The sequence below is a fragment of the Python bivittatus genome, unplaced genomic scaffold (genome assembly GCF_059951505.1).
Source record: "Python bivittatus isolate LINGU-HERP-01145 unplaced genomic scaffold, Pbiv_v1 ctg000440_np1212, whole genome shotgun sequence".
Taxonomy (NCBI): Eukaryota; Metazoa; Chordata; class Lepidosauria; order Squamata; family Pythonidae; genus Python; species Python bivittatus.
In genome coordinates, this window is record NW_028277063.1 from 131,291 (window position 1) to 152,922 (window position 21,632).

General features: G+C 38.9%; 2 protein-coding genes across 2 annotated transcripts; both read right to left on the reverse strand.

The window, feature by feature from the left end:
• Positions 1-1,079: 1,079 nt before the first annotated feature.
• Positions 1,080-8,878, reverse strand: LOC103058009 (vomeronasal type-2 receptor 26-like). Its single transcript, XM_025172832.2, has 5 exons — positions 8,582-8,878; positions 6,746-7,600; positions 4,107-4,334; positions 2,438-2,564; positions 1,080-1,981 (listed from the first exon to the last, which is right to left on the reverse strand). The coding sequence occupies exons 1-5, from the start codon at positions 8,876-8,878 to the stop codon at positions 1,080-1,082; spliced, it is 2,409 nt and encodes an 802-aa protein (XP_025028600.2).
• Positions 8,879-14,822: 5,944 nt separating this feature from the next.
• Positions 14,823-20,760, reverse strand: LOC148215673 (vomeronasal type-2 receptor 26-like). The gene is made up of 5 exons (XM_088142365.1): positions 20,672-20,760; positions 18,862-19,159; positions 17,660-18,514; positions 16,626-16,868; positions 14,823-14,900 (listed from the first exon to the last, which is right to left on the reverse strand). The coding sequence occupies exons 1-5, from the start codon at positions 20,758-20,760 to the stop codon at positions 14,823-14,825; spliced, it is 1,563 nt and encodes a 520-aa protein (XP_087998491.1).
• Between the last annotated feature and the right edge of the window lie 872 nt (positions 20,761-21,632).

Genomic DNA, 21,632 nt, shown 5'->3' on the forward strand with positions numbered 1-21,632 from the left:
AGCCTTTGTAGAAGCTCTTCTTACTCATCTTTGGGCAAAATGCCAAAGGCATTGAAAAGTCTGCCATCCACTACATCATACTTGAGCTCATATTGTTCATCAGGCTGACTCCCAGAATCAACCTAATGGTACGGCAACTGACCACGTTAGATGGGAGTCAGGAATGCCCACAATTCAGGTGTGTTCTTGGAGGTTGATGTGCTTGGAGGAGGCATTTGGCTACGTTTCTAGCTCAAAGCTGAAATTTGATATTTTTCATATTCAGATTAGGATTCACTTGCATGAGTGTGTCTGCCTGTGTGTGCCTTGCTTGGTTTTCTCACATTGCCATGCCAAAATTTGTAGGGTAGCAAAAGGGGTCTCAGAACTGGAAAGGGGCCCACTCCCAGATCTCTGGGACAGTATGAAGGATGGGAGGGGATAATGATCTAGAAGCATAAGGTAGTGAGAAATCGCTGTCACAGAATGTTAGAGTCCACTCAGTCCATAGACATAAAGCATCTACTCATGCAAAACTCTTTCTGGGTGTATTTATTTGTTGTAGTTTCTATGCTACTGCAGTCATAAGCAACTCTGAGCAACTTCCATTACATATGAAGCAGTCAAGTTAGCAAGATAATAAAATATAAAATTAAAACACATAATACAGAGTTCTCCAGAGGTACCCAATAACTAGAAGAAATAAAATCCCAAAATCCCAAAGAAGCTCTGGAAGAGCCAGTCTTGTTCCTCCAACCAATAAAAAAGATGGCTCTGTATGGGTTAAATTAGTTTGATTTTGAATGGACCTAGCTGATATCTGTGAAACTTTTATTTCAGCAAAGTGGTTTTGCATGTCTGCCTTGGCCAAAACAGCACTTGTTCTCTCTAGTTCCCAAAGTACTAGAGTAGAAGTTGTGTTTCAGTAATGAAAGTCCTAGACCTTCATTGTATTCATTAGACAGGCAAAGATCACAAATAGGGAAAGGGTTTGCATGTTTATGGTTGAACATCTTGAATATTCAGATTGCCCCCATGAACACCCTGGGTCACCAGAAAAATGCTGAAAAATAGAAATGGATTCAAGTTGGATTCAACCATTAAATTATCTTCCTCGTCAGATGTTGTCTTGTGTTAAGATGTGGCTTCAAGATTATGATGTAGCACTTGGGGAGAAAGATGCAACCCAAAAGACCTGCAGTAGAGGCCAAGATGGAGAAGATCTCCACAGCCACCATGTATTTTCCCTTGGTGCTCAGATAGGTTGGGATGAAGGACACCCAAACACTGCAAAACACAAGCATGCTGAAAGTTATCAGCTTGGCTTCATTAAAAGTATCTGGCAGCTTCCTAGCAAAAAAAGCCACAGTGAAGCTCATGGTGGCCAGCAGCCCCAAGTAGACCAGGACAATGTAGAACATCATATTTGAGCCTTCATTACATTGCACAACGATCTTATCAGTCTCGGAGTGCATGTCCAGCTCTGGGAAGGGAGGAGATGTGACCAACCACACTATACAGATAACAACTTGAATGAAGGAGCCGAGGACAATGGTTGATCCTACCAGTCTTTTCCCTAGCCACTTCCTCGTTCTGTTTCCTGGCTTGGTGGCCAAAAAGGCTAGAACTACTGTGATGGTTTTGGCCAAGACACAGGAAACACAGAGGGAGAAAATGGTGCCAAACAGAGTTTGCCTGAGAAAGCAAGTCACCTCCCCTGGCCAACCAATAAAGAGCAGGGAGCAGAGAAAACAGAGGAGGAGAGAGGAGAGAAGGATGCATGTGATGTTCCTGTTGTTGGCTTTGACAATTGGGGTGTCCCAGTGCAGAATGAAGGTCACTACCACTAAAAGGAGGGTTGCAGAAAAGAAGAGAATCAAGGAAGTCAGAATGACTCCCAAGGGTTCACCAAAGGACAAATAGCTGAAACCTTTGGGAAGACACTGGTCTTTTTCTGCATTGGAATAGTGATCTTCTGGGCATCTCTCGCATTGGTCTGCATCTGAAATACATGAAGAAGGCTTGTCATTTCCAAATATAAAGAACATTTTACAGAGTAATGTAGAGAAATCACACTTGGTGAGTCCACTCACATACCCCTTTCCTCTTATACAATAATGCTTTCGTAATTCTAAGCATTTTTTTTTGTCTTATCCAAAGTATCAAATTTAATTTCCATAGCATTTGCAGGCTATTTTCCTCTTTCCATTTTATGAAAACCACTGCATCTCTCAGCATAGTGAAGGAGAATATAATATAGAAAATGCAAGCCAGTATTTAAATTACCTCCTTTAAAAATAAAAAAAAGCTACTCTAGCATACCCCTGGCCCTATTCTGTAGTAGTTTGGAATTAATCTATTCCACAATGTACTATAAAAAAAAATTAGAATGAATGAAAAAAGGATACGCTTGAAAGCTTTGGAATTTCTTCCTGTATAATTGTATTTTTTTACTTGCCCATATGAATTGAAATTCTTCCTTCAGGGCATTTGGTGCAATTGTAGCAACAAGCATGCTTCCCCTCCTGAACAACCCTGCTGAATCCATGTTGGCAACTCTGCACACATCTGGCATGGGGAGGTACCTAGAAATAAGCACCAGGAAGGTTTAGGAGTAGAATTCACCAGCCAGTTCTTCAGAGACACCATTTTATTTAAAGACAGGGAAAATAGGAAGGGGACTGATTATAAATTTAAGGGGTATGCAAAATCTTCTGAGGTCAAGATGTCCAAAGAGTATCATGGTTATGAAGAGTGTGCCATGTTTTCAGCAAACCATCCAGTCTTCGGAGATGGGTTTTGAGTTTTCTTCAAAACATGTCCATGCTTATTTGTTGTTGTACATCCACGAAAGTAAATGCTAGATAGCACAGTATTCTCTGCTGGGTGAGATCTTCCACCCAATCAACAAAAGACTTTGCATCCTATGTATGTAGAGATTTCTCTTAAAATGACTTCATGGGAGGATACCCACCCATAATAAGCCATTCTTCTTTTCAAAAAGTACAGTGGTACCTCGGGTTACGAACGCCTCTACTAACGAACATTTCGGGCTACGACCAGCTTCAGCAGGAAAATTTTACCTTGGGTTACAAACGCCTCTGCTTACAAACCGGATCCGCAGCCATTTTCCCTGCTGCCACGCGGTCGCGGCTTCCTGTGGGCGAGGTCGCGGTAGCAAGGAGACATTCGGTGAGGCTTGTGGTGTGTTTTGCGGTGTTTTGCAAAGGTTTTTGGTGTGCGTGTTAGCATGGCTCCAAAGAAAATGCAGAGCAGGCTTGGCGGGAGTCAGGCTCTGAAGAGAAAATTGCCTCGGGTTGCGACCAAATTCAGGCGGAGGGCGGAACGGATTAACTGGATTTACATTGAACCCTATGGGAAACTTTACCTCAACTTGAGACCAACTCGAGTTGCAACCAGAGTCACGGAACGGATTAAGTTCGTATCCCGAGGTACCACTGTACCTCCATTTTGCTCTCTTTGTTTCTCCATTCATAAGTTTGCATCTAGAACATTTCCTAAGATAAAGTTTAAATAGGGGATACTACAAATGGAAATACTATTGCAGAGTTTTAAAAATGAGAGGAAATTCTCAAAAAGGTTCTTTTTTTTCCCCTTGTGGAAAACAAGGAAAAGTTTACTTGAAAAAAATTTGTCCAGTGCCAGCATATTTACTCGACTTGGTTTTTATACACACTTGCTTATTTTTTTCAATTGGATAGAGAAATAATATCCTGCTCATATTTATTCTGCACATAATGTATCTACTATGAAGATTCATCACATTTTGAAACTATTTCCTCCTAATGTTTATTTTGTTCATTAAAAAAAAAAAACCTCTCAAAGCAAATTTTTAAAATGAGTAGCATATTGAGGAAAAGAAACCCCACACCCACTTATACATATTTTTAGCTCATATGAATTCCAAAATGCAACTTGGGATAGTAACCAAACTTTCCATGTAGATATTTTCATAAATACCAAACCAAATATCCAGCAAAACCATGAGGCTCCAGGATATCATCACTGTCCTTCACTTGTGGACTTTCAGGTCATCAAAGAACAATATCTTCTCCCCCCCCCCGAAATTATAGCCTACCTAATTAGAGTACCCCCAAATGTCCCACCTGCTGAAACTTGTGATTCCACACAATGGCACTTTCATTGATGGTGAACTTTTTCCCATCAGGGGCTTTGGAGACCATCCTTCCAATCCAGACTCTCTGAAAGGAATTATTGTGGAATGTGACCATGTTGAAGATGTCATATCCAGGATCAAAGTCCCCCTTCTCATCAAAAAAGATTTCATCTCCTGCACTGTTATTAAAATGGGTGTTTCTCAGGAAGTGGTGAAGCTGGATTCGAGGGAGGAGAAAAGTAAGAACAGACCAGAATTATCCTAATCTTCCCCAAATTTTGGCTATGTTCAGAATCATAGCAAAGTTTCTTTCCAAGAGTAAATAAATGGTTTCTTATTGCCTCATCCCAAGGGTTTTTTTGGGGGGGGGTGGGACTTCCTCAGGAACATGGTAGACGATTGTAACTAAGAACAAGAAGCCAACTTGCAGATCAGCTCCTTTAACCTCTCTGGAAAGAGGTTGTGAGATTATCCATGTTGTACTCCATATGGTTTCTCCTTACAAGGAGACTGCAAGGCAGCAGTCTTCAGAAGGTAGAAGAACCAGGAGATGAGGGAATTTATCATTCTTGCTCCAGCCACAGTCGGAGCCTTCAAAGGACATTGTTCTTCCCTTGCTAACCATTTTTGGAAATTGCCTATTAGCTACTTTAAAGAAGTTAGACTCCTTCAAAATGGCAAGGCTGGAAACACTGGATCAGTGCCTTCAATCTTTGATACAAGAAAATGAAACTGTATCTTTATAAGTTTTAAGAATTCAAAATGCACAACAAAAAGCAAGACAAGGTTTTGGCTACAGAAAGTTTTAAATCAATTATGGGCTCAGAAAATGTTGGAATATTTGATTTTAAATATTAAGCCTTTGAAATTAATTTTAAAGAATAAATGCATTAAATAAATAAATGCAATACATGCAATACATGTAATAAACACAAATGAAATAAAAATATTTTCAATATTGGAGACATAACAAGAGAAGCAACTTATAATAGCATTCAGAGATAATTTTGAGGAATTGCACTGGGATCTTGAATCAATATCAGCTATGTTGTGTGTTTTCATGAACAGTCTATTCTCAGAAGAAGCTGTTACAGAAAAAGATTTGCAACAAAACCTAGCTGACTTAAGCATGGAGAACAACATGAACAAGAATTTCTTATTGGACATTAAAAAAAAAAAATCTGATGAGGCTTTAAAAATTAAGAAGGAAATAAAAATGCCAACCCCAGAGAGCAATTGGGATAATTTCTTTTTGCTGGACTTACAAAAGAGGCTTGTTAAAGTTTTGAAGAAATTTGAGACAAGGGTCAGTAATCATTTGAATGGATTAAGAAACAAGATTATTTTATGCAAAAGGAAGGAATACAAAGTTGGCTTATTTGATCAGGGTTAAAATGGGACATATTGTTATTTTGGGTGGTTCTTTCTGGTCTTGCTGACATCAGGACTGAAAAGTGTGTATTGGATTTGCTTACAGTTAAGAGGTGAGATATGGAATGATGAGTTTTACATTTGTTAACTAATGTAATTATTTTAGGGCTCTGTTTGGACTTTTTGTTGATACCTGGTTTGGAAAAGAGTTGATTATTAGACTTGTTTATAGTTAAGAATCAAGTCATGGGATGAAGAGTTTTATAACTGTTAATTAAGAGGAGGTGACAAGATAGTGAAATTGTTTGTACTTGTCCTGATGAGGGTGGGGTTTTGCTTTCTTAGGTTTTTTCTTTTCCTTTTTCTTTCTATTTTTTTCTTTCTTTTTTGTTTTCATGCACCTTTTACTCTCTCTTTCTCTTTTCCTTTTTAGTTTGTATTATCTTTTATTATTGCAGTTAAAACTTCAAATAAAAATTATTTTCTAAAAATCACAAGGTTCCCCCCCCCCCCCAAATTCCTTGTCTAATCAACAGTGAGTGACTGCTGTTGCCACACCCTGATTGATTTCTGAACCCAGATAAGCCTGGCCAGGTGCTGAACCTGTTGTGAATATATAACTTAAGAATGAGGCATTTTTTCACCCTTAGAAAGAGAAACAAGGGGGAAATCACTCAATTTCCTTTATATTCAAGCAGCACATCCCATCAGTCAAACACAGCAGATTCCCATGATCTTTCTTCTGAATGCAGCTGCAGAAGTAAAATTCTGTATATATGCAAAAGTTTTTCATGAAAATGCATGTATAGCAGCTGGGCTACATAACAGGAACGTACAATTCCCAGAAGGAAAATGGGAGAGATAGCATACAGAAGACTGAGAGACCAGCTGGGATAGTTCTATATTTTATAGGTCACAAATATTTCTCTGTTAGTCTTGCAGCATCTCAATTCTTGTGAGAGATTCTTGGCAGGGTCTTTGTGTGCGTGTGTGCATGTTTTCATACACAAAAACTGATAAAGTTTATGAGGCTTTAAACCAGGGTAGAGCAGTTAATGACAGATCTCCAGAAGAGAACCCCTTCTGAAGCAGCTGGTTTAAATTGGGAGAAAACCTTTCAATGTGGCTGAACTAGATTAGCAATTTAATTGCAGACAGTTAATTGATAACAGTCCATTGCTTGCATTTATACTGGTGTTTCCCACCTCATCCTCTTCAGGCCTTACACAGATGTATCTGAGAAGAGCGATGACATACCTGCCATGGCTGAATATCCCAGAGATTTGCTCGATCCCAATTCCTCCGAGAAGCTGGCTTTCTTCTTCTTAAATCCATTGCTTGCAAAGCATGTGCTGCAGAATAAACTCCATTGTAGATATTGTAGCTCTCTCCAGACATGGTCATTTCAAACACAGAGCCAGGGAGACTCCCTATTTTTTCCTTCCCAGTGCAGCATTTTTCTCCTTTGCGATACGGAGGGAGTGAACAGTGAAATGCAGACTCCCAGAACCAACCAATGTAAGGAATGGAATTTAACAAAGGGTTTATGCTCTCAAGAAACTCCTGAAATCTTGGCACCATGTTTGTGTGGAGTGAGAAGTATAAGGAACCATTGAAAGTTTGGGCTGGGAAACTCCCCGCTGGGGTTAAAGTGACAGTGAAATCCCACTGAGAGGTCACGATCCACACTCTGTGAGCTATTGGACTCATCATGGAAAACTCGCAGAAATGTAGAACCCATTGTAAACTCTCCATAGATTGGGCAATACCAGAGACAAGGAACACATTGATTTTCTCCTGTAACAGGGCATCTCTTACATTGTCTAGGCTTGCAAGAAGGGCATCTTTATTTGCTCTCAAATTTATCAAAAGTGGGATCAACTTCATCCAAGCAATGCAAATATCATTCTGAAAGAGCTTTAGTTGGAGATTTTGGAGAAAGGTTTCCCTGCTCTCATCCTCTGACATTAAGAGGCCAATCCAGTTCCATCCAAAATGCCTCAGTAAATGAACAATCCCTTCATACTGTAAGTTCTCATTGGGAACCATGCTGAAGAAGGAAGGGAACCTCCTTTTGTCACTCAGGACTGGGTCAAAGGAGCCATAACTGAGCTGCGTGGAAGAAAGATGCATTGACAATTAAATTGAAAATCCTTTTCTAGCAAAGAACATAAAGCTGTTCCATTCTCCCTAGAATATTGGGTGCTACTGTGACATTACAACTGAATTACAAAAACCCAAATGTTGCCATCAAGATTTACATGGAAGATCATAACCTCCACACCAGAGTGTCTGAGAACTTGTGTTCCCATTCAGAATTGGGAAATGTTGTAGATTTCATTTTCTATCTTTTCTCATCATTGGATAGGCTCATTAAAACTGATGGGAACTGATGATTACCAATGAGTGGAGGTCTTTTTGACCCATTTTCTTAATGAACATTTGGTCTGTAATCAATGGTTCTTAGTACTTTTCACCCCATCCTTATTTGCACCATTAAGATGTGGATCTGTGAAGTGGAAACATGCAATTTTCCTCAGTGATATCCATGGTTTTCTTGTAAGAAATGTCCTAATGCATTTATTCCTATAAAGGTGATGCATAACTGTCTGAGGCCAGGATAATCTTTTGCATCCTTACAACTTGTCCTGGGAGTGGGCAGTTGCAAGGTTGCATCAAAGAAGATTACATGTTAGTTTAGGAGGAGATCAAAATGGCACTTCTTTGGGCAAAAGAGTAAAGTCTGAGATACTGGCATAAAATTGCAGATGGCACCATGTATATTGGTAGAACATATAATGCAAATGTTAGTGACCCTGGAAATCCTAGTTAGGATTCCTGGGCAGAAATTCCAAAATACTGGAGGCCATCTGTTTGCGTATCCTCTGCTTTAGAAAACTGTCAGTGTTTATTATGAGTTATGTTTGCTTTTTTTTTTTTTGAACAAATGATTAATTAAAACCCTTAAATAAATATATTCCCAATAGAAAGAAATGCAGTTCAGTTTGCTGACTAGTATGCTTTAACCTTACACATTCTGTGTGGACTGATCATTTCTAAAACTGCAAGTTGATCTGTTAAAAATGCTCATACCTGAGGAAACTTGTAGGTGTTCAAAATGTGGGCCATGTGGATGGAATTTGAGGAGGTGAGGCCCCCAATGATAGGCAAGATCTTTCTCTTGTTCCTTCTGACACAATCGTAGTTGATGGGATTCTGTTGTTTCAAAAAGAGATGATCCAGAAGGTGCTTGCTGGCCAGCCTGACTTTGAAACTGTTTTCATAAACCTCCAGATCTAGTGTTATGTTGGGTAACAGCTTGGTGTTCTTGTTGATCTCATGAATGGCAAAATACATAGAAAGAATGTGCTGGAAGTTTTTTGGTATCATGCTGAAATAAGAGTGAACAAGCACAAATCATATATTATAAAAAGAAGCAAACCAGTTTTGTGGGTAATTTCAGCTATTTGTGCGAAGGAGATAAATTTTGATTTTTTACTTAGAGTCTTTCTGCTTTGCACATTATGCTGACCAGACCAAAAGCTGCAAATATTTTAACAACATGATAGGAGCCATGCATTATAATTCACTAAATTCATTAAATTCATTCCATTAAGCATCACCAGGGATAGTAACTCATTATTTAACCATAATCAAATGTTATGGTTAAATGACATGGTTATGGTTTACAACCAATGTTGTATTTTTTTTCTTCTTCCTCCCAGCAATCCTGTCCCATAATTTAAGTTCTAATTTCTGCTTTCTTGTACTATCTTTGTCTCTTCTCTTGAAATTCTTGTCATCTTTATCCAAGTCCATTTGTAATTTTCATGTAGTAACTCCAGTAGATCTCCTTTATTCCAATTTAAAAAGGTAATCCACATTGCTCTTTTCATACATTATTTGTATGTCTTTTTAAATTTTTAAATGATCATCCAATTCCATTTGTAAATCCAGTGTTTTCATCTCTTTCTTGTAGGTTATAATTTTTAAGTCTACCTTAAAGCCCATTTTGGTTATCTTCAAAGGGACTTGTTCCTCTTCAATAACAACGTTTGGTTCCAGTTTAGAGTTAAATAGTCCAAGCACTTCATGAGCCAACTTATAAACCATTTCCATTAAAGTAGCCATCTGGTGCTCTCTAGTGATGAACCTTCAAAGTCTTGTTATCAGCTTGGAATGCAAGCAAGAAATTTTTTTCCCACCCAAGACTATCTTTCTAATTAACTCCAAAGTCTTTCTTTAAATCAATTTCATTCAAACCCTTAGCATTTGAAAACTTTCCAAAAACAACACTATAATCACATTTTTGCTGTATATTGCAAAAAATAAAGAATTTACAAAGCTGGAAACACTTTGTGTTTCTTTTTAAATGGATTGAAGGAAGACTTACCCAGAAATACTAAACTTGCAGTTCTGAAGGCTTTTCAATAAAAAAAAAATTAAAAAATTAAGCTCCAAAGTGATTAAAAAGATAAGGTTTGGTCAAAGCTTGAATCTGTAAAAGGCTGCATTAATGGCTCAGAGCATGATAGAACCTGTGATTCCCAGCTGATCACAAGCAGCTGTAAAAACATTCGTTTCTGTCATCTACTCACAAAAACAGCTGTCTGGAGTACATATAGGTAATCTCAAGATCTCTCTTTATGTGCATAATGTATAGTATCAGTAAATGTGACATCTGAACCAGCATTACTTGCCTCTTGGCTAGATTCTATCAGATTTTTATGAAGCTGTAATGAACATAATTCAAAGAAGAAAGAAGTACTTACTGTGAAAATAAGTAAAACTCTGGCTCTTTGGTGCAACTCTGTAAGGTTTCATCAATATTTAAAAAGGAAACAAATCCCCCAAGTATAACATCATTGCTGTAGCTAGAAAACTCCCCTGGAGCTTTCGAGGCCTGGTGGCACATGGATTTCAAACTCTGATGGACACTCTCAGGAAGGAACAAGAAAAACAGACTAATTTTAAACACCAGCAGTCTTGAGCCAGCATCCCATCTGTTCAAGTACATGGTCAACAAAAAAATAGCTTCAGCTTGAAGCTGTGATCACTCCAAGTAATCTTTTCTTGAGGGGAAATCTTCATGCAAAAGGAGGAAGATGGTTTTTAAAATAATAAAAACAAAGGTATGAATTATCAAAATTCACAGTGACAACTCTTTGCCTGTTACAGCTAACCTCTGAGATTTCAGAGGGACAAGGTGAATTGTGAGGGCTCTTTTGAAAGGGTAGCACTTCTGACCTATTTTTTCCCCAGCAGTCCTTGGGCAGCTGTGAACCCTCCAAAGAAACAGGACTGGAATACAGTCATTTTGCTAATTAGAGGGGAAATGCTAACCTTTCTCCAAGTCCTCTAGTCCCTGGTGATCTAGAGAAATGATGTTTGTGTTTAATCTGTCCAAGGTTAGTCTAAAAGTTATAGTAAGTGTCCTATAGCAAGTGTAATGTCCTTTCTCTTGCCTTGGAATCCTACCTATTCTTGCCTTGCCCTTGCATACAGAAATGTTTCAGGAGTTTTTCCTCTTGAGAATTAGCTTACCAACATCGATGTGCTCTAACCCCTTACAGTGTTGGCAACTAGTTAGCCATTTGTTGGTGTCACCCCAGTTTTCCATTATATCAGGGGCAATTTGAATTTTATTCCTCTCTTCTGATTCATTTCTTTTACTCTTCATATTTTTGTTATCGTCATATTTTTATCAGGATTCCTGTTTCTTCTGCATCTTCACTGATATCAGATGCTGGAGAATATTAGTCCAAGGACAGGGGGACTCAACACTTTTCCCCCAAAACTCTTTTTACACTGATATGAAAGCAGGGACAGTAATCTTTGAAACATAATACATTGTCTCCAAGAATAGCTCTTTACCCTGAATTTACATTGCAGGCCTTCTTAGAAAACAAAAAGGATAGGGGATGTAAGGCATTTCTTAAATAGTAATGTCCTTAGCACCTAAAAAAAAGTTTAAAAACATAAAAGAAAAAGTGAGAGATCACCTACCCAGGTCAATTAAGATACAGGAAGAGGACAGAAAGCAAAATTACAGCAGGGAAGGGAAGGAAAGATATGATTTTGACAATGTGAGTGCTCAAATACACAGAGAAAACCTGCATCAGTACATTGGTGTTCCCAAAAATAAAAAGTTCAAAAAATGTTAGTATAATTCTTTCTGGTTCTTCAAATAATCTCTCTCTTTCTCTGTCTCTCCATCTTTCTATCTCTCTATCTCTATTTACCTGCTTACCTTCCTACCTACCTGTCAACTATTCCTACTCTATGGATTTCACAAATTTCACCAGAATCAGATTCAGTGTTTGAGCCAAGAAGAAATAGAAATGATCAGCAGCTTTAGCTTCAAATTTATACTCTTGGTGCACTGTTAAAAATCTCAGATATGAATGTTTTCTTGAAAATTCCTCTAGGCTGATCTTGCAGATTGGAAAAGGGAGTGTTTAGAAATCCTAAATTATGTCTGCAATGAAGACCCTGTGGGTGGCTCACTTCATCCTGGAAATTTTGGATTACTTTCAAAGCATTTAACACTTCTGTTGGAATTGGTTTGCCAGCATTTTCCAGTTGACTCATTCTCATTTTGTGTGACAAAATTACCTGCTGGGTTCCTTTTTCAAAAGTATCAAAGTTCTGATTCCGATGATCCATTAATGGGACCAGCACATTTTAAGAGTGCTATAAATGGTGTATGCGACTTGATCAATTTTGAAGGGAGAAAGTTCACTGTCACCTTAAAAAAAGTTCACAAAACAATAATGTCAATACATATTTATTGTCAGAACTATAATATAGATTGTCAGAACTACATAAATCAAAGTACAACAAAACAAAGTAGCAGAGAACTGGTGCCTAAAGCAGACTTTTGGGAAGACAGCCACACAACTCAATCACCATTCAAATAATCCCCAAGGCTACTCTATAAAATATCTGCCCACCTTACAGGTTAGAACTGAAATCTAATTCATTTTGTTTTTATTTTTTCTTGTTACCACATGTTCGCATGTGTTCAGCTAAGATCTCAGCAAAATAAGACAGCATTTGGGAAAGAAGATACAGGCTAACCAGCCAGACATAGAATCTAAGAGGAAAAAACCCACAATGGCCAGCAGGTATTTCACCTTAGTGCTTAGACAGGTTGGGACAAACAACCCCCAAACCTGCAGAAGACCAACGTAGAAGGTATTGAACTTCGCCTATTTAAAAGGGACAGGCAGCTTTCATGCCAAGGAGGCCACGGTGAAGCTGCCAATGGCCAGGGACCCCATGTAGCTCAGAACAAGGTACAGCAGGAGGTCTAAAATTTCAATGTATTGAATGATGATCTGACTAATCTGGGTAATTATATCCATTGCTGGGAATGATGGGGAGATTATCAGCCATGCTGCCCATGTTTTTCATGTTCACTTGGATGAATATGTTTGTATGTGCCTTGCTTAGTTTTCTCATACTGCCAAGCTAAAATTTATAGGATGGCAAATGGGGTCTCAAAAGTAGGAAATGGCTAAGACTCAAGCCTCCGGGATAGCCTGAGGAATTTGAGGGGATAAGGATCTAAGGACATAAAAGGTAGTGAGAAACTGCAGGCAGAGAAGATTAGAGTCCATAGATATAAACCAGCTACTCATGCAAAACTCTTTTTTGTGTTTTATTTGATGCAGTTTCTGTGCGACTCCAGTCATAAGAAACTCTGAGCAACTTCCATTATATATACAGGAATCAGCTTAGCAAGATAATGAAATATAAAACTGTCAAACAATACAGAGATCTCCATAGGTACCCAATAACCAAATCCACATTCATGATATCCCAAAGGGGCTCTGAAAGAGCCAGGTCTTCCTCCTCCAAATCACTAAAATAGACAGGCTATGTATGGATTAAATATGTTTGATGCTGAATGGTCCTGGGTGATATTTGAGAAACACATTTTGCAGCAAAATGGTTCTGGCCTATCTACAAGGGCAGCATTTTGTCCAAAACAGACTTGCTCTCTCTAGTTCCCCAAAGTGATAAAAGGCTCACGGCAACAAGGCTACTCTATAAAACATGACTGCATAAATGTGGACAAATGCTGAGATGTTACAGAACAGAACATCAGTGGCATCCTTTTAGAACAACTATTAAGTGTTAACCCTTAAATTTATCTATCAATCCTATCAGGGAGAAATGGACGTAATTTAATATGTAATTAAATATTAAGAGGAAAGCAATTGGATGGAATCCTTTCAGAAAAGCTTAATCACCCACCAGAAGGGGAGGGAGGGCTTTGAAAAAAGTCATTACAGCAGTTGTGACACAGCAGTCAAAGCCCTGGGCCTTTATTATGTTCATGGCACAAAGAACAAAAAAAGGAAAGGGTTCAATTATATGGTTAGGGTTGCTACCTTAACATGAGACTGTCCCCATGGATATCAATAGATAAAGGCAGAATAATAGAATGCTAGATTCTATTATTTTAGAATAAAATATTTTATTTTATTTTAACCATTTTAACCATTAAAATATTCTCCTGGCCAGATGTTGTTTTGTGTTTAGATGCGGGCTCAAGAGTATGATGTAGCACTTAGGAAGAAAGATGCAGCCAAGGAGACCTGCAGTAGAGGACAAAATGGAGAAGACCTCCACAGCCACCATGTATTTCCCCTTGGTGCTCAGATAGGCTGGGATGAAGGACACCCAAATGCTGCAAAACACAAGCATGCTGAAAGTGATCAGCTTGGCTTCATTAAAAGTATCAGGCAATTTTCGAGCAAAGAAAGCCACTGTGAAACTGATGGTGGCCAGCAGCCCCAAGTAGCCCAGGACAACATAGAACATGGAATCTGAGCCTTCGTTACATTGCACAATAATTTTTTCAGTCTGGGAATGCATATCCAACTCTGGGAAGGGAGGCGACGTGAGCAACCACACTACACAGATAGCAGCTTGAAAAGAGGAGCAGAGGACAATGATGGATCCTGCCAGTCTTTTCCCCAGCCACTTCCTCATCTGGCTTTCTGGCTTAGTGGCCAGGAAGGCCAGAACTACCGTGATGGTTTTGGCCAAGACACAGGAAACTGAGATGGAGAAAATGGTGCCAAACAGAGTTTGCCTGAGAAAGCAAGTCACCTCCCCAGGCCAACCAATAAAGAGCAGGGAGCAAAGAAAACAGAGGAGGAGAGAGGAGAGAAAGATGCATGTGAGGTTCCTATTGTTGGCTTTGACAATTGGGGTGTCCCAATGCAGAAGGAAAGTCACTGCCACTAAAAGGAGGGTTGCCGAAAAGAAAAGAGTTAAGGAAGTCAGAATGATTCCCAAGGGTTCACCATAGGATAAGTAGCTAAAACCTTTCGGAAGGCACTGGTCTTTTCTGCATTGGAATAATGATCTCCTGGGCACCTCTCACATTGATCTGCATCTGAAATACATGAAGAAAGCCTAGTCATTTAAAAAAACATATAGGACATTGTACAGAGCTAAGAGAAATCACTCCCGATGATGACATTCACAATCCCCATCACACATACACAATCATGCTTTCTTAATCCTTAGTAAAGGGTACTGGGCTATCATTTATGCAAATATATTCCATTGAATTTTCATATTAGCATGCTACTATTCTAAAAAAAGCACTGCCACTCTCAAAGCTACTGCAGCTTACCCCAGTCCCATTCCCCTATATATACCAAAGTTGGAAAGAATGAAGACAGGTAAGTTTGATAGCTCTCAACTCTCAGCTATCTAATTCCATTTCTTTACTTGCCCATTTGGACTGAAATTCTTCCTTGGGGACATTTGGTGCAACTGTAGCAACAAGCATGTTTCCCCTCCTGAACAACTTTGCTATACCCATGACGGCAGCTCTCAACACATCTGGCATGTGGAGGTACCTGAAATAAAACATCAAGTAGGTTTATGCACAGGATGCACCCCAAATTTCTGCAAAATCTCCACTTTATTTGGAGAAATTAGTAAATTCAGAGGTGTGCAAAATCTTCAGAAGTTACGATGTCTCAAAAGCATAATGCTGGTGGAGAGTGGTCCATGTTTGCAGCAAATCATCCTGTCTCCTGGGATGAGTTCTAAAGATTTCTCAAACATGTCCATGTTCCTTTATTATTGAAGAACCACAAAAATAGATGGCAGATAACATGGTAGTCTCTGCTGGGTGATGTCTACAAAGTTTCAACCCTACTAGAAAATAGAGCAGCCTACAGTGACTTGTAGCCTGCTGTCTAGGGCAGGAACAAAGGATTTGATTTTGTATGAAATTTCATTATCTTTAATTTTGTAAGCTTGGAGTATCAATGTTGTTTCTTTGCATGATATGTATGTAGAGCTTTCTCAAAAAAGTCTCTATGGGGGCACCCTCAGGAGCAGCAAACCTTTTCTCTTTTCAAACAGTATCTCCATTTTGCTCTCTTTGTTGCTCCATTCATAATATCAAAACCATAACAAAGCTAAGATGAAGTTTTAAGGGGGGAAACACAAAAGGAAATCGTATTGTAGATTTTAACAAATAAGAGAAAATACTCAAAGAAGATTTCCACCTTATGGAAAAGAGTAAGAAGTTCACTTGAAACATTCTTTTGTCCCATGTCCCACGGGATTTGTATTTGGGATTTTTATTCCTGTAAGCCTCCCACAGTCACCATGAGTGAGTTGAGTGGCCTCAATAAATACATACTGTAAATGTCAGCATCTTTACTTGACTTAGTATATTCACACACTTGCTTAGTTTTTTCAATAGGATAGAGAAATAACATCCTGCTCATATTTGTTCTATACAAAGCTGGCATTTATGACAAAGATTCATCACAGTTTTACATCAATTTCCTCCTACCATTTATTCTAGGCATTAAAAAAAATAACCTCACATTGTCTTTCCAAAATTAATAGCATGTTGAGCAAATCAAAGGAAACGCAAAAACACAGATAAATATTCTTATGTCATATAAATTCCAGAATGAGACTCAGTATAGTAAACAACATTTTCCATGTAGATATTTTCATAAAGACCAATCAAATATCGGGCAAATCCATGAGGCTCCAGGACTTCATCACTGTACTTCACTTGTGGATTTTCAGGAAATCAAAGATGATTATCTTGCCCCCAAAACAATGGTCTACTTAACTGCAGTACCTCCAAATGTCCCACCTCTTGAAACTTGTGATTCCACAAAATGGCCCTTTCATTGATAGAGAACTTTATTCCATTGGCAACTTTTGGGACTATCTTCCCAATCAGGACCCTCTGGAAGGACTGATTGAGAAAGGTGACCATGCTGAAGATGTCATATCCAGGATCAAAATCCCCCTTCTCATCAAAAAAGATTTCATCGCCTGCACTGTTATTAAAACGAGTGTTTCTCAGAAAATGGTGAAGCTGGATTCAAGGAAGAGGAAAGTAAGATCAGACCAGAATTATCCTAGTCTTCCTCAAATTTTGACTACCTTTAGAATTACAAGAGAGTTTCTGTAGTGAAGCTAATCAGTAATCGAAGTCCATTCTGCCTTCAGAAAGCATTGCTGTATATGTAAAAGGTTTTCATACAAATGTACGCAGAAAGAGTCCCACAGCAACAGTGGCTGGGGTAGCAGGAACATCCGTGTTGTTTACTAGAAGGAAAATGGGAGAGATCCCATAGGGAAGATTGTGGAGACAAACTGAAATTATTAGTTTTCTGCATTCAAATTTTGGGAGAGATTGAGTGAGAATGGTTCCACAGAAACTGATACAATTAATAGGGCTTCACATCATGGAACAGCACTAAATGTGAGTTCAGCGAGGTGGCTCCATTATAATTATTTATTTATTTTTTGGTTCACTTGGTGTTCATATCTTTTAACATATTTATTAATTGTTTCAAGCCTTATTGTATGCCACCCAGAGTCTCCTGCTTGTGTGGTTTGCATCTATGTAAATTGTATAAAATCACTAAATAAATAAATGACACATCTCCAGAAAAGAGCCCCTTCTGGAGATGGTTTGAATTGGGAGAAGACTCTCTGAAATGACTGAGCTGCATTAGGAACTTGATTGCAGACAAGGTTTTGCTCAAAGGTAAATTGGTTGCTGCAGAGGAACAAATCTAGAGCCTTTATATTGCTGATTCCCTTCCCTTCCCATCCCCTCCAACCCTTACACAGATGTATCTGAGAAGAACAATGACGTACCTGCCATGGCTGAAAAGCCAAAAACGTTGCTCCGTCCTGATTCTTCCAAGAAGCTGTCTTGGTTCTTCTTGAACGCATTGCGTGTAAAGCATGTGCTGCAGAATAAACCCCATTGTAGATGTTGTAGCTCTCTCCAGACATGGCCATTTCAAACATGGAGCCCAGGAGACTCCCCAGTTCTTCCTTCCCAGTGCAGCGTTTTGCTCCTTTGCGATATGGAGGGAGTGAACAGCGAAATACAGACTCCCAGAACCAACCAATGTAAGGAAAGGAATTTAACAAAGGGTTTATGCTCTCAAGAAACTCCTGAAATCTTGGCACCATGTTTGTGTGGAGTGAGAAGTATAAGGAACCATTGAAAGTTTGGGCTGGGAAACTCCCCGCTGGGGTTAAAGTGACAGTGAAATCCCACTGAGAGGTCATGATCCACACTCTGTGATCTACTGGATTCATATCGGAAAATTCAGAGAAAGATAGAGCCCATTGTAAAGCCTCCATAGATTGGGAAGACCCAGAGGTAAGGAACACACTGATTTTCTTCACTAACATAGTGTCTCTTATGTTGGATATACGTGCAAGAAGGGCATCTTTATTTGCTCTCAAATTTATCAAAAGTGGGATCAACTTCATCCAAGCAATGCAAATATCATTCTGGGAGAGCTTTGGTTGGAGATTTCGGAGAAAGTTTTCCCCACTCTCATCCTCAGATACCAAAAGGCCAATCCAGTTCCATCCAAAATACTTCAGTAAATGAACAATCCCCTCGTATTGTAAATTCTCATTGGGAACCATGCTGAAGAAGGAAGGGAACCTCCTTTTATCACTCAGAACTGGGTCAAAGGAGCCATAACTGAGCTGTGTGTTAGAAAGATGCATTGAAAATTAAATTGAGAATCCTTTTGTCATGAAGAACATACAGCTTTTCTGTTTTCCTTAGATTATTGGATGCTACTGGGACCTTATGACTGACTTACAAAAACCCAAATGTTGCCATCTAAATTTACATGGAAGGAGGATTTCGTAAGCTTCACAATAGGAGACTCTGAGAACTCAGAACTGGAAAGTTTCTACACTTCATTTTCCATTTTTCCTCATCACTGGATAGGCTGGCTAAAACTGATGGAAGCTAAGCTTTACCAAAAAGCAGAGGTCTTCGTTGACCCCTTTTGCTAAAGAAGCTGATCTGTGAAAAATGGTTGTACCTGTGGAAACTTATAGCTGCTCAAAATGTGGGCCATCTGGATGGAGTTGGGGGAAGTGAGGTCACCAATGATCGGCAAGAACTCCATCTTACTCCTTTGGACACAATTAAAGTTGATCGGACTCCCTCGATTCAGAAACAGCAGATCGAATACATGCTTACTGGCCAGCTTGACATCGAAATTGGTTTCATAAATGTCCAGTTCTAAGGTGTTGTTGGGGAACAGCTTGATGTTCTGGTTGATCTCATGAATGGCAAAATACATAGAAAGAAGGTGCTGAAAGTTTTTTGGCAACAGCCTGTAATAAAAGCAAATAGGTGCGCACTATTATACCATAAAAAGAACTAAAGCCAGTTGCAAACTATGTAGATGATTTCATCAATTTGTGCAGAAGAGATTAATTTTGGATTTCAGGGAAATACACTTTCTGCTTTGCACATGATTCTCACAACCTGAACAGACCCTGATAGTTGAGCAACAAAATAGGTGCCACGCTTCTCAATCCTTGGAGTGTAGCATGGATTCTTTCTACCCAAATCAATAGTCATTCAATCATGTGCCTTTCTCATTATGAGACTGTAGTTGAATTCTACCAGTTATAGAGCTCAGCCTATTGCATTCTTGACAATTGTGAAAAGCAGCTGCTTTTTCAACCTGGAACACAAGGTTGGATAAGATTTACTCTTTGTTACAACAGATGTGGTGAAATGAATGGAATTTCTCTGAACCTTTTCATTAGTATTAATCTCATTAATAATGTAGCAACTATTCAAATCTTTTAGGAGGAGACTTTCAGTGAGGCTTAGATGTCCTGGCAAGAGTTTTGGAGAGGCTGCTTGGAAGTCCTTTTCCTGACAGTGATGCTCCACTTGTTTCTAAAGTCATCTTCTAACAGAGGGCGTATTTGTGCTTGAAAGTCTAAGAACACCAGCATATTTACTTTGTCAGTCAACATTGGGTGGATAAATGTTAGTCTTTGGCAATAAATTACATGATCAGGTATATAAAATAAACTTTTAGTTCATATTTTGCTGACGTTTTGCAGCTTCCTTCCTTTATTCTTGTGGAAACATCTTCCCAAGAACATAGTATGAAATGTATCTTCGATCTAGTTCCTTCTAGAGATGCTGTAAAAGTTAATGTGCAGTTAAAACAGTTAAATCAATATATGTTAACATTTAAAATGGAAATAAATCTTCACATTCCTCTTTCAAATCTCTCAATTTTCTCCAATTCTTTTATGGCAGCAGCTGATAAACAATTTGGTGAGGATGATAGGAACTGCAATTTCTCAGAAGGGAACCTCTTGAAATTGGATTCCCTTTGAAAATCTGCTCCTAAAGGGTTACTACAAAAAATCATAATTGCCTGAATTTCAGTTTGTGAATTCGGATCCCAATCAGGTAAATGTTATAAAGCCCCAGTATTTGCTATATGGAAAAAGAGAGTTAAATGACCCCATTCTCCATGAATTCTATGGTACTTCCATTTTGGACATTGAGGGAGGAACAGTCTGAGTGTTGTTGTTTTTTCCCCAACATTCATTTTTCTCAGAGTTTATGCTGAAATGTATCTTCAGATATCTAGATCTGTAAGATAGTCCATTAAAATATGAGCAGATTGCTCTTTTATGCTTTCCTAAGGGCCACCTCTAAGTAGAAGCCATGTTCAAAATGAAGAACATCACCAAATGTGACAGTCAAGCGGGCAGTGCCACATTTGCACCAGCATTTTCTGGCTCTTCCCACCCTTTCATCCCCTTTCTCTGAAGATGTATTGCAGTTTATTCAAAGAAGAAAGATCTACTTACGTTCCAGATTTGGAAAAGTCCGGCTCTTTTTTGAAACTCTCTATACTTTCATCAATATGTATAAAGGAAACAAATCCCCCAAGTATCATTTCCGCTCCAGAGGCAGCAAATTTCTCTGGGAGGTTGAAGGGATGACTGCACATGGATTTCAAACTCTGACAGACACTCTCAGGAAGGAACAAGAAAAACAGACTAATTTTAAATACCAGCACTCTTGAGCCACCACCCCACCTGTTCAAGTACATGGTCAACAAAATATAGCTGTCAGCACGACAACGAACTTTTGCCTTGACTAGACCTAATCGGAAATGTGCACTGAAAAGGGGGAAGGTGGTTTTCAAAATAGTAAAGAGAAAGGGATGAATTATGAAAATTCCCAATGCCAACTCTTTGCCTGTTACAGCTAACCTCTGAGATTTCAGAGGGACAAGGTGAATTGTGAGGGCTTTTTTGAAAGGGTAGCACTTCTGACCTATTTTTCCCCCAGCAGTCCTTGGGCAGCTGTGAACCCTCCAAAGAAACAGGACTGGGACACAGTCATTTTGCTATTTAGAGAGCAAATGATAACCTTTCTCCGAGTCCTCTAGTCCCTGGTGATCTAGATAAATGATGTTTGTGTGAAATCTGTCCATGACTAATGTAAAAGTGATACTAAGTGTGCTATAGCAAGTGCAATGTCCTTTCTCTTGCCTTGGAATCCTACCTATTCTTGCCTTGCCCTTGTCCAGAAAAGTTTCAGGAGTTTTTCCTCTTGAGAATTAGATTACCAACATTGATCTACTCTAACCCCTTACAGTGTTGCCAACTAGTTAGGCATTTGTTGGTGTTACCCCAGGTTCCTGTTATATCAGTAGCAGTTTGAACGTTATTCTTCTCTTTCGGTTCATTTCCTTTTACTCATATTTTTTGTTATCCTCATATTTTTATCAGGATTCCTGTTTTTTCTGCATCTTCACTGATG

Excerpts from the sequence above, each read along its gene's own strand:
- LOC103058009 (XM_025172832.2), bottom strand. The coding sequence starts at position 8,878 with ATGATACCAAAAAACTTCCAGCACATTCTTTCTATGTATTTTGCCATT. Across the intron at positions 4,335-6,745 it reads GGGATATTCAGCCATGGCAG|CTTCACCACTTCCTGAGAAA; the intron begins GTATGTCATCGC and ends CCTCGAATCCAG. Across the intron at positions 1,982-2,437 it reads AAGAATTTCAATTCATATGG|ATGCAGACCAATGCGAGAGA; the intron begins GCAAGTAAAAAA and ends CATGTATTTCAG.
- LOC148215673 (XM_088142365.1), bottom strand. The coding sequence starts at position 20,760 with ATGATACTTGGGGGATTTGTTTCCTTTATACATATTGATGAAAGTATA. Across the intron at positions 18,515-18,861 it reads GCAGCTATAAGTTTCCACAG|CTCAGTTATGGCTCCTTTGA; the intron begins GTACAACCATTT and ends TCTAACACACAG. Across the intron at positions 16,869-17,659 it reads TGGCTTTTCAGCCATGGCAG|CTTCACCATTTTCTGAGAAA; the intron begins GTACGTCATTGT and ends CCTTGAATCCAG.